Genomic DNA, 13,260 nt, shown 5'->3' on the forward strand with positions numbered 1-13,260 from the left:
CTTGCCGCGTCCACGTACGCAAACCGACTTGCTGTCCATCGAATCGAAGCGTCTGATTAGTGCTTCTGCACTCTTCTCTTTCCTCTCTTGTTGAATGGGGTGCATGTTTGCGGCGCGCTTGGTTCTCCCCTGATGGGGCTGGGACAGCTGTGGGTCACCGCTGCTTGCGGCGGGGGCTGGCCTGCCACCGAATTTTTATCTGTTGTAGGCCGTCATTGCACCCGCCACCGCTTCGGTAGTGGACGACAGCTGTTGGCGGTGCTTCTTTCTCTCCCTCTTCCTTTTCTTCTCTATTTTCTCTTCTGTCTACACGAAGCAGCGGAGGTGGCTCAGCTACAGAGCCAGTAGCAGGCCCGTCACTTAGGCGCACATCCTCTGGGGATGCGTAAATAACCCACCTCCAAGGGCCCTCCTGCCAGCTCCCTCTGCGGAAAGCTGGCACCAACTCCTTACCAAGCCAGACAGGAACACACAACTTTCACTCATTTCGTGGGCCCAGGATGTCGCCCCCACTTGGGGGCCACACAGGACTCATCTGCCCTAATTCACATCTGGAGCAAATAAAGTTGTTTGGCCACACAGGACTCATCTGCCCTAATTCACATCTGGAGCAAATAAAGTTGTTTCTTTCTCTCTCTCTCTCTCTCTCTCTCTCTCTCTCTCTCTCTCTCATCTTTTCCTTCTTCCTACAGCCACGACAGCGGCGCGCGTCTTTCTCTCCCTCTCCCTTTTCTTTATTTTCTCTTCTGTCTGCCCTTTCCCTTCCTATAAATCAATCTTCTGTATGCGCGAGGCAACGGAGGTGGCCTCGCCGGGGCGGTGCAGTGCCTCGGCGGCTGCGTTTCGATGGAGGCGAAACGAAGAGGCGTCCGTGTGCTGTGCGATGTCAGCGCACGTTAAAGATCCCCAGGTGGTCGAAATTACTCCGTAGCCCTCCACTACGGCTCCTCTTTCTCTCTTTCCACCTTCACTCCCATCTTCCTCCCTTCCCTCACGGCGCGGTTGAGGTGTGCACAGAAAACAAGTGAGACAGTTAGCGCGCCTTTCCCTTCCTATAAATAAATCAGTTTTTAAATCAGGCTGCGGAGGTGGCTCAGCTACAGAGCCAGTAGCAGGCCCGTGCATTTTCTTTTCCTTCCTACAGCCACAACAACGAGGGAGGGGAGGGGATTAGATTTTCTCGTAGTCCCCCATCTGTCTGCAGGCCTACCATTTCTAGTATAGTTCTACCCGTGGTCGTTCGACTTAATCTTTCCAGCTGCGAAACTCTGACAGCCTTCGCTATTTCGTCCCATCCACAGGGTCTTAAATATTTGGGGGCTGTGATTTTAAAAATTCGTATGCAAAATCTACTACCCCATTCGAGCTGAGATAACGTTCACAAAGTAGCAAAATATAGTCTACGTTATCTGATAAGTGATTCAGCATCGGTACTTGCCTAGATTTTCCGAAATCGAGAAAAAACTGCTCTCGGTGGCGTGCACAATTTTCGCAGAAGAAAGTCGAAAAGCTATTTTGACATGATACGTCATCTGTCGAGCATTGAGACAAGCTCCATCCCGGCCGTTGGCGCGCTTGCCTCGCTCGAATGGGGCAGTAGATTTTGCATAGGAATTTTTTAAATCCCAGCCCCCAAATATTCAAGACCCTGTATTGTGCACTCCCATAGAAAAGAGCTTCTCTATGGATGTGGTAATTGGTAACCCCAAGACCCTCTTTATGCACCGTCGAATGAGAGAGTCTAATCTCCTCTTCTCCTCCGACCTGATATTTAAGAACGGCGTGGCATAGCTCACGCGACTTATTACTTAAGCTTGAAGGAGGATAGCTAGACAAAGAAATTGAAAATTATGCGGTCAAATTATGCGAACACAGTTGGTGCAGCAGATGCGACGAGATTGAAGGGGGCGTGGGCCTTTCCACAATGTGGGGTCAGCTGAGACGCCTATTAGATCCGACCAACTCAAAATCCCAGTTAGGAATTAGATTATCAAAAGCCAGGCACGCGTTTAAGGGAACAGATGCGGAATTTATGGACGCACTAATCAACATGTGCATTGGCAATACTTAGGGCCCCCCTCCCAGAGTATGAGGAGCTGGACGCACCCATAACGGAGGCGGAGGCCATGGGCCCTGGCGGGATAACTAATAAAAGTTTAAGAAACCTGGATGATGACTCCATCAGCGCTCTTACTGAGTGTATGCAAGAAATTTGGACTAAAGGCCACCTGCCTCAGCAGTGGAACTCGGCAAACATAATTCTAATCCCAAAGCCGGGCAAACCCCTGAAACTAGCAAATCTAAGACCTATTTCTCTAACCTCATGCATGGGAAAATTGATGCAGCATGTAGCCCAGACACGACTGATGCACTTTATGGAGAAAAACGACCTGTGGCCGCACGAGATGGTTTCTGCACGCGGGACGTGATGCTCAGACTCAAATACGACATAATCGACTCGCGTTCTAGAGACGCCAAAGTGATCCTCGGCCTGGACTTGACAAAGGCTTTTGATAAAGTTAAACATGAAGCGATCCTCCACGGTCTCCAAGCAATTGGAGTAGGTGCACGAACATGCGAGTACATCAAGGACTTTTTGTCAAACAGAACTGCCTGTATGAAGTTTCAAGGCATTCAGTCCCCCACAGTGAAGTTAGGGAGCAGGGGGACACCGCAGGGGTCGGTTTTCTAGCTCCCCGTTCCTTTTCAACGTGGCGATGAGGGACCTTCCAGAAGCTCTGAGGAGCATAAAGGGGCTAAATTTCAGTATTTATGCGGACGACATCAATCTCTGGATTTACCACGGTAGTGATGCGAGCATTGAGGAGCGCCTGCAGGCAGCGGCGGACACTGTCGTAGACTAAGCTGCCAGTAGGGGTCTATCATGCGCGCAGCAAAAATTGCAATTATTCATCTATAACCCAAAGTCACTCCTATGCAAGCGCAGCTGGGAATTTGACATTAAAGTAGAAGGGGAATTTGACATTAAAGTAGAAGGGAAACCAGTTCCAAAGCTAGATCAAATCAGAATCTTAGGACTATTCATTCAGGAGAATGGATATAATGATGGGACAATAAAAAAGCTAGAGGGATTCGCCACTCAAGCCATTAACATATTTAAAAGGATCATGTTGAAAGGACGAGGCCTGAAGGAAAGAAGCTTGCTTAAACCCCAAGATTTCGTATATGCGTGAATATCCTGATGACGTCATGATTGGATGTGACGTTATCACTTCCGGTTATTAGACATGAACGGTCGTGATGACGTTACATTCGGTCATGACGTCACCATGTGACGGCTATGGACGCTAACCATTACTATTGCTTATTGTTAGCTAACCACGACGCACTTTCTTAGTACTAGTTAATGTCTGATTGGTTAAACACCCCTTTACTAATAAGTGATGGTTAGTGATAGTTACGATGACCTCGAAATGCGTGAGTTCTTATGGGAATCTGCTTAGCTATTTTATTATTAGTTGTGGGGTTCTTTAACGTGCACTGACATTGCACAGCCCGTGTGCTGTGCGATGTCAGTGCACGTTATAGAACTCCAGGTGGTCGAAATTTCCGGAGTCCTCCACTACAGCGTCTCTCATAGCCCGAGTTGCTTTGAGACGTTAAACCCCACAAAACATATCAAATCATCATGAAATTATCTTGAAAATGCCTTAAATGATGTTCCGATATCATCTGATCGATATTGATTAAGTATAGATTCAATGGAGATTGGCATATGCCCATATAAGGCATGCGCCCGAAACGCGGACATGTTTGCTAACGACAGCATGATGCATTAGAGGCATTACGGGGCTGGCGCGGTGGAACTATAGTGCCCAGAATATTAATAAAAATTCATTTTAAAATTACCTACTGAACCGAATGAGTTCAAATTTCGAGGATTTATAATTTAACGTGAGTGGAGTGAAAAGCAGTAAACAGTTTATGCTCAAATATTAGCTGTCATGACCCCTTTAAGGCTGTGCTTGGACAGTTTTCTGACTAATTAACAAGCAACTAACATTCAGAGTATATTATAGCCAGTCCCACCAACATAGAAGAGAAAACCTGGTTTTCACAAAAAATACGATTTTTTTCCTACAAAAGTTCAAAACGACTTATAAATTATATCGCAAGATGAAAACTCGTCCTTGGCACACAGTTATGGATTAATTTTTAATTCATTGCTCACACTTCGCTCCGTCTCATATCTGAGAGTCATGCAGAAGCAATCAAAAGAACACGCTTAATTATAGCCACGACTTATAACTACTGTGGAATAATGTAGGCATTTTTATGCATATATATACTTTCACTTTCTAGAAGAATGCCCCACGTTACTTATTTCTAAGTTTTAATGCTGAAATAAAAAATAATACATAAGGCCCATCTCCGGTCAAAATATTGCTGAGCGCATTTCTGGTGTTAGAAATTTCTCAAGTGTTCCGTAGATAAGATATGATGGTCATTTGGGTTCATATGCCAGAGCTCCAGCTGCATGTGCTAACATATGTTTAAACTTCCTGATATTCGTTAGGCTACGTATAGCAACAGATTTTATCGTCGAGGCGTGCCCCGTACGTATTATGGCCGGGACTCTACTTCTATGCGAAGAATCGGTGAAAGCTAGCCATTCTTCACGAAGGTGAGTCAAGATGCCGCAAATGTGTGCTACATCTCCACGCATTTGTAAGCCTGCCACGTATATCTTGAAACAGTCGCCTCTCTCCTGCAGCTTGCGCGCACTTCACTGCAAAAAAGTAGACATACATAAACGTGCGGTACAGCATTATTTTCCAAACGCTTTCGCAAGTTCCGTGTGCGACACACATGCTTTGGTTCGACTAATGTCACCAAGTGCGTCACATTGAACGTGTCCAAACTTAATGAGAGAACCTCCTCTAGAACGGGCCGGATTCGTTCACCGAAACGGGAGTAAAAAGCAAACGCAGAAGCAATGAAGAAAATATATAGGAATGCGAACCTGGCAAGAGCGGGAAGTTCCTGGAGGGCGCGTATAAAAGGTTGGCCATAATATCAGTTCTTTTTTCCTCGTCGCTCTGTCGGCAACCGTGTCCGACAAATTATTCGCGTTGATTGCGCAATTGCAAACCGCCCGCTGTTTCCGTGTACGTACTGCACGTGTGCGTATAACGTTCTGCCGCTGGAGAGGATGGATGTAGGTGGCACGCTTTATCGGACCGGACTGTCCTCACAAAATTAATGGACGAAAGAAAGAATAAAAACAAATGACAGTCCACGTAATCCAATAACGTATGATGCAATTATGTGTTCTTAATTTCGCTAGATATTTTTTTAGTCATATTTTGATCTAAAAGGAGAATTTATTACGTTGATGTGAAATTTATATGCGTACCATATTTTTTTTTTTTCCATTCTCCGCAAGGGGTCGTTGGCTTGAGGCCATTGAGACAGCAAGAGTTAACGGAAGCACCATGCATGGGAGAAGGAAAAATTAGCTTCCCTTCCTTCACGGGCAGAAGTCGTGCGCTTTTAGCAGCGACCGTCTTTAGCTACGAGCAACGACTGTGTCTCCTACAGGCTCTGCACGCTACGCTTCTCTGAATCAGCGTCGATCATTTTAAACAGGAAGCATGACGTATTATTTTATGCTGTAGGATATAGAGCCCCTTTGAGGCCTGACGGCCTGACCTCGATCGTGTCGCTTGTGTTGCCGACAATGACACATTCGCGTGTGTGAGCCGCTTGTTCGACTCCCGGTCGACTGTTAGCGCACTTTCTCACTCGCGTAATCACTAATCTCTTGATTTGTGTCTCTACACGAGCGGCAATGACAGAGCGCTGGTCGCTGCGCAAGTTCGCTACTTGTGGGGACCATGGTTTTGTTTTGTGAGTTTCGCTACCAGGCTCCGGCGATAGCGACTATCGGCAGCGAATAATTCAGCCAGGGCATGAAGGAAGGAAAGAATTCATGAGAGGTCGTTACGTCAAATTTTTTTAGGGCGAACGTGATGCATGGTTAGTGATAGTTACGATTACCTCCAAATGCATGGGTTCATATGGGCATCTGCTTAACTATCTGCTTAACGAAGACTCCAGACGCGCATCCTCCCGTCCCGTTGCAGTACGTCCCATTACCACCAGACCCTCACCGATCCCTCTTGCACCCTTTGCAACCACCCAACCGCCACCCTCGCCCACATCCTGTTCTAATGCCCCCGCAGGGTCTGGAGAACCTCCAACCTGAGAGGACTGGGAGACCCTGTTGCATTCTGAGGATTTCGGTCCGGCTGAAAAGATCGCCACAGACTGGGTTGCTGACGTCATGAATCATAGAAGCATGAACGTTTGGGGCCGCGCGGGGGCCCAGGGGTATGCATGCCCCAAACTCCTTTTTTTGTAATAGTTACTACTACTACTACTATTTTATCTCATTCCGCTTTCACTCCCACCTTCCTCCATTCCCTTACGGCACGGGTCAGGTGTTCACAGAAATAAGTGTGATAGATATCACGCCTTTAACTTGCAGTGGTTGGCACCTGCCTATACTTTACCGGAGTACCCGGGTTCGAATCCGACTGCCGGCGGCTGCGTTTCGATGGAGGCGAAACAGACGTCAGTGTGCTTAGCGATGTCATTGCACGTGAAAAACCCCAGGTGGTCGATTGGATTGCAAAACATTTATTTCGTCGCACAAGCAGGTCTATAGGAGGGACGTACTAGATGGCCGCTAGTCCATTGCTGGCGGCGACCTCATTAGCCCGCTCGATGGCCCGTAGTTGAATCTTCGGGTCAGAGCTGACCAGCACGGCTTCCCACTGCTCGGGAGAAGGGAGCTGTATAAATTCAGCCTACGGCGGATCATTTGCACAGTTCCACAGAATGTGGTCGTATGTCGCTCTTTCGCCGCATTTGTTGGAGTTTGGGTTGTACAGGCCTGGGTACATCAGGGCAAGTACCGCCGGATTTAGAAGGTCGAAATTACTTGGTTCACAGGAAGGGAAAGGCGCTGTATTTGCCACACTTGTTTCTGTGGACACCTGAACCACGCCGTTAAAGGCCCACTGTCCACCCTCCGGTCGAAAATATTTCTTCCCCGGTGACTGTGAGACTTCGCCCCTAGAACGCAAGGACATAAAATGTTTTTGAAAACATTAACTAATAACGCAGTTACAGCCATCGCAATCACCCGATTCTGTCATGCTTCTCTCCTTCCATTCCCTTCAAAAGGTTTTTCACTCTTCTGCCCGAGGTCGTCTAGCCTCCGCAAGACAATTTCCCCTTCCTCCTCCGCGTTTGGCGGGAGGTGGGGCGTGGCACTCCGCGAGCGCGAAAAAAAAAAAAGAAAAAACCGCAGAGGGAGCGCGCGCCGCTGGATTCAGTCTGACCGTGGCGAGGGAAAAGCGCGCAGCGAGCGGTGGACACCCAATCTTCTCCCGTCAGTCAGCGAGACGGACCAATGGACGTCGTTCGCGGTACGTACGTCATTACCATGGCCCGTCGGGCCAGCGCAGGAAACGGGGAAGCTGGCTTCCCAAAGGAGAACATGAGAGAGCTTTGAATTGTATTTTCGATGCTTTGCGGCGCGCGTGTCACTGTAGCATTTTGCACAGACTATCTCCGGCACCTGATCGAAACACTGGGCTCCTTTGCTTAAAAGGGCCTTCCCTGGACAGTGGCCCTTTAACCTCTCTCCCTTTTCCCGCTTTCACTCCCACCTTCCCTTCTCCCCTTACGGCGCTGTTTAGGTTTCCAGGGATAAAGACAGATGCTGCTCCTTTCCTGTAAACAAATAAAAGAAATTTGGGACCACTGTAGAAACTGCATTGAAAGAAATTTGGGACGTTTTTGTAATTTTACTTTGCAGTGTGCTTATGTGTTATTTTATATCTTATTTTTTATTTACCACTATAATTAATAATTTTATTATTGCTTCATCACTAATCATTATTTCTTACAAACCCTGGTAATGCTTTCGAATTACCCGCCGCGGTAGTGCAGTGGTTAAGGCGTTCGAATGCTCTGCCCAAGGACACGGGATCGAATCCTGGCCGCAGCGGCCGCATTTGATGTACCTGAAAACTCTACTGTGCCCAAGGAAGCGGGATCGAATCGCGGCCTCGGCGGCTGCGTTTCGATGGGGGCGTAACGGAGTGGCGTCCGTGTGCTGTGCGATGTCAGTGCACGTTAAAGAACCCCAGGTGGTCGAAATTTCCGGAGTCCTCCACTACGGCGTCTCTCATAGCCTGAGTCGCTTTGGGACGTTAAACCCCACAAATCAACCAACCATTTACATGAAAAGCAAGACGTTCATGTGCTGTGCGATATCAGTGCACGTTAATGAACTCCGGGTGGCTGAAATTTCCGGAGCCCTCCACTATGGTGTCGCTCATAGCCTGAGTCAGCCTGAGTCGCTTGGGACGTTCAACCCCATAAACCAAATCTTTCGCATTTGCCGCGCCGTGGTTAAAGGGCCACTGTCCAGGGAAGACCCTTTTAAGCAAAGGAGCCCAGTGTTTCGATCAGGTACCGGAGATAGTCTGTGTAAAATGCTACAGTGACACGCGCGCCGCAAAGCATCGAAAATACAATTCAAAGCTCTCTCATGCTCTCCTCCGGGAAGCCAGCTTCCCCGTATCCTGCGCTGGCCCGACGGGCCACAGAAATGACGTACGTACCGCGAACGATGTCCATTGCTCTGTCTCGCTGACTGACGGGAGAAGGATGGGTGTCTACCGCTCACAGCGCGCTTTTCCCTCGCCACGGCCAGAGTGAATCCAGCGGCGCGCGCTCCCTCGACCGTGTTTTTTTTTTTTTTTTCGCGCTCGCGGAGAGCCACGCCCCACCTCCCGCCAAACGCGGAGGAGAAAGGGGAATTTGTATTGCGGAGGCTAGACGACCTCGGGCAGGAGAGTGAAAAACCTTCGCGAGGGAACGGAAGGAGAGAGACATGACAGAATCGGGTGATTGCGGTGGCTGTAACTGCGTTATTAGTTACTATTTTCAAAAACATTTTGCGGCCTTGCGTTCTAGGGGCGAAGTCTCACAGTCACCGGGGAAGAAAATATTTTCGACCGGAGGGTGGACAGTGGGCCTTTAAGATGCGCGACTACTAGCTGTGAAGTGGCAGAGTTCGAACCCGACCGCCGGGCTGCTTCGTTCGATGGAGGGGAAACAGAGAGGCGTCCGTGTGCTGTGCGATGTCAGTGTTGCTGCGACTGAAGGAAGAAGGAAAACACTATGATACCCAGGCAGCCGAAATTACTCTGCAACCACTACAGCTCCCCTCCCTCTTCCCTGCGGCGCGGAAAAGTGTGACATATAAGGTGTCTTTCTTTTCATTACAGTACAGTGGCTGGAATAATTATAGTCTGTGAGCTGTTGTTGCGACTGAAGGAAGAAGGAAAAGAAAATGACGAGCCTGCTACTGGCTCTGAACCCTGGCCAATCCCCCTTCGTGGGTATATGCCAAATATCAAGGCAAAAGAAGAAGAAGGTGTTGTGGCTGTAGGAAGAAGGAAAAGAAAATGCACGGGCCTGCTACTTGCTCTGTAGCTGAGCCACCTACGCTGCCTCGTGCAGACAGAATTGATTTAAACTGATTTATTTATAGGAAGGGAAAGGCGCAGTACTGTCTCACTTGTTTTTCTGTGGACACCGCAACCGCGCCGTAAGGGAAGGGAGGAAGATGGGAGTGAAAGTGGAAAGAGAGAAAGAGGAGCCGTAGTGGAGGGCTGCGGAGTAATTTGGACCACATGGGGATCTTTAACGTGCGCTGACATCGCACAGCACACGACGCCTCTTCGTGTGCTGTGCGATGTCAGCGCACGTTAAAGATCCCCAGGTGGTCGAAATTACTCCGCAGCCCTCCAAAATAGAGAAGAAAGAAAAGGAAGAGGGAGAGAAAGGCGCGCGCCGCAACAACAGCCGTCGTCCACCACCGAAGCGGTGGCGGGTGCAATGACGGCTTGCAACAGATAAAAATTCGGCGACAGGCTAGCCCCCCCGCAAGCGGCGGTGACCTACCTGTCTCAGCCCCATTTGAGCTACCTCCGCTGCCTCGTGCGGAGAGAAGAGAAAATAGAAAAGAAATATGGGTGCAATGAGGGCCTGCAACCGGCCTAAGACGCGCGTCGCAGCAGCTGCCGTCCATCACCGAAACGGTAGCGGTTGCAATGACGGCCTACAACAGATAACATGGTGGCAGGCTAGCCCCCGCCGCGAGCGGCAGTGACAGTCCAAGCTCCGTAGGCCAGGAGCAACCACCATCCCGACATAGTCTGTGAGCCATTATATAATAGCCTCCGAGTCAGGATGAGGAGCCTGGTGATCCCCGCCGCTTAACTGCGGTGGGGGCTAGCCTGCCACCGAATTTGTACGTTTTAGGCCGTCATTCCACCCGCCACCGCTTCGGTGGTGGACGACGGCTGTTGCGACACGCGTCTTTCTCTCCCTCTTTTTTTTCTTTATTTTCCTTTCTGACCGCACGAGGCAGCGGAGGTGGCTCAGCTACAGAGCCAGTAGCAGACCCGTGTATTTGCTTTTTCTTCTTTCTACAGTCGCAACAACAGGAGCCTGGTGTGTAAGCAAACGCTCGCACAGCGGCCTTAATTGCTTAGTAGACCCTGGTGGCCAGGAGCTGAGATGCTTGCCTCAGATCGGCGGCAGCCTTAAAATTTGGAAGACATCTCCCACCTTCCTCCCTTCCCTTACGGCGCGGCTCAGGTGCCCACAGAACAAGTGTGACAGATACTGCGCAAATTTCCCTTCCTGTGAACCAATTATTATTATGTGCTTCCCCTGGGTTCGCATCCACGGAGGGCCGGGAGTAGCCACCGATCACCTGACAAAGCAGTTTTGTTTTTGTCGCGACTGTAGAAGGGAGAGAAAATGGACGGGCCTGCCAACTGGCTCTAGCTGAGCTACCACCGCTGCCTTGCACGGACATAGAATTGATAGAGAAAGACAGGCGTCGCAACAGCCGTCGTTAGCCACCGAAGCGGCAGTGAATGAAATGACATCATGCACAACAGATAAAACTGCACCGGTGGAAGGCAGCCTCCGCCGAAAAGGCCAAGGTCCCTAGGTTCCCAGCCCTAAAAGGCCAGGAACAGTAGCCACAAAGCATATTCAAAGCGCACCTTTTATATTGCTCGCGTGCCACATACTGCGGCAGCGAAGTACGATCGCGGGGTTTCATGGAGGTCGCCACATGCTGGCACTGATTTTCACGCTACAACGGAGAAAAACGCTGACACTGGCTTTTCTGTGAAGTGGGGCCCTTACGTATGTACCACATAAAATGCAGTCTCCTGCAAGTAGCCTTTTTTGTGGCAATGGAGATCCAGTAACACAAGTTACATGTTTACCAAACTATGCAGGCATACAATGCCTAATTATAGCATGCTGAAAGCTAATGAATAGACAGTTTTGTTGCATCTGCTTGCAGCCAGGTTAATAGGTTGCATGACAAGATAGGTCTAAGTTTGGCAAGTGTACAAATGGCACTGCCATTTAATGCTCTTCGAAAACACTGTATGAGGCAAGTAGTAACAAGAAATGCGACAAGGCCATCTGACAAAGTGCAACGAAAATTGTAGACATTGTGCCATGATGGTCCTCAACCATAAGGGGCTCTGGGACAATGAAATAAAGTCAAATATAAATGATACAAGTCACGCAGGAACCTGTGCTTGTGAAAATAGTAATGCATGTGTAACCCTGCTGCCAAAGAGGGCTGCAGAGACCCGGTGACGCTCACTGCTGCCTCGAGTTTGCTACAAGGTGCTCCAAAGGGCACTGTTACAATGTGTTTCTGTACAGGAGATCAGTGATTTGATTTGGTGCCCTACAAAGAGGACACTGAACGCCTTGCAAGTGAAGTCATCAGTATTATTGCCATGGGCTACTAATAACAGCATCATGTACACTGTTTTGGACAAACTCTGGAGATGAGTGTACAACTTTTCCCAAGATTCTCGCATAACAATGTGTAATCAGAACAAAATTTTGAAGCAACTGACTCCCATTTTGTGAATGCACTTCCAGAGTACAGTCAGTCATAAGCTATATGACAGAGAACAGGGGAGAATGCACTGCTCAATACAGGAGGAGCACTTGTTGCAGAGTTGCCAGTAAAGATTGCAGCTGATTAACAAAGCACTGGACAAACCTTTTGCAACAAACTGATTTACTGCATTGCCTGCTCTGACCTTGTCGAACAGCAGGTAGTTCTCACCGTCATAAAGCTCACGACTGGCAATACTGCATTCAGTGTCGCCCACTCTTGGTCACATTACTCAAATCTACGGCTGCAATGGCAACATGTGTAGTCGGCTAAACTGTGCTTCCAACACTGTTATCTGTAGCATATCGGGTAACATCCAGGCCCTCGCTCTCAAGACGCTTTTCAAAAGTAGAGGTTTCCCCTGTCGATTTTGGCATCTCGGACGCGCCTCAACAACTCGTTCCGGCAAGTGTCCAACGGCTGCTTAAGGGCTTGCAGACAGTTCACCTTCAGCGCTGGCTCCAGCGCCCTCACAACTGACGAATCCACCTCCGGAGAATCGTAGTACAGCACGAACAGGGTACCAGACATATCCCCGACTTCGCATTCGGTCAGCATAGCTGCGCACATGCCGGACACCGTGTTGGGTGTCTCCAGGTCCGGTACCGCGTCTTCCGTGCCGTTCTTGGCTGAGCCGTAGGTGCGAAGCTGCCGAAGAATCGGGAACTCGGGCCTGCCTTTTGACTTGTACTCGCTCGCCGGCAGCGCCGCGAACGACACCGACGTGATGCGCGGCGACTTTGACAGCTCGACGAAGTGCCTGGCAATGGGCGCGCAGTTCTCGAGTGGGATTTCCTTCTCGCACAGGCAGTAGAGCACGCCGCCGCCGTGGCCCGAGAAGTGCAGCAGTTTGCCGAGCACGTCAGCTCGCCGTCTGTAGTCCAAACCCCACGTGCCCGACGGGTCCGTGGCGTCCCGCTCGGCCGCGTTCATCCGGATGGTGCCCAGTACTTGGTGCGAGTCAGGCACCAGGTAGCACTGGACGAATATGCTGGGCGCCACTCCGGTCGCCACACAGACCAGGTCATAAGCCGGCAGCGACGGAACGTCCTGGTATCTCTGATCGAGGTCGAAGTAGACGCTGGTGGACTCGGCATTCTCGTCCTCGTTGTCGTCTACTGCCCGCGAATGAATCGGCAGAACCTCTCCGAAAAACGTCGCCATGTTTGCTCGGCGTTACTTTTTTTTAATTCTTTTTTTACGCCGGTGTC

The 13,260-nt window shown here is 49.6% G+C and overlaps 1 protein-coding gene across 1 annotated transcript; it reads right to left on the reverse strand.

Annotated features, from left to right (window-relative positions):
- Positions 1–11,461: 11,461 nt before the first annotated feature.
- Positions 11,462–13,245, reverse strand: LOC146172940 (proteasome assembly chaperone 1-like). Its single transcript, XM_084584028.1, has one exon. The coding sequence runs from the start codon at positions 13,211–13,213 to the stop codon at positions 12,392–12,394; it is 822 nt and encodes a 273-aa protein (XP_084440154.1). The 5' UTR covers positions 13,214–13,245; the 3' UTR covers positions 11,462–12,391.
- Between the last annotated feature and the right edge of the window lie 15 nt (positions 13,246–13,260).

Source organism: Amblyomma maculatum, chromosome 11 (assembly GCF_055883805.1).
Source record: "Amblyomma maculatum isolate TAMU_Amacu chromosome 11, ASM5588380v1, whole genome shotgun sequence".
NCBI lineage: Eukaryota > Metazoa > Arthropoda > Arachnida > Ixodida > Ixodidae > Amblyomma > Amblyomma maculatum.

Coding starts and splice junctions, on each gene's coding strand:
- LOC146172940 (XM_084584028.1), bottom strand. CDS start 13,213: ATGGCGACGTTTTTCGGAGAGGTTCTGCCGATTCATTCGCGGGCAGTA.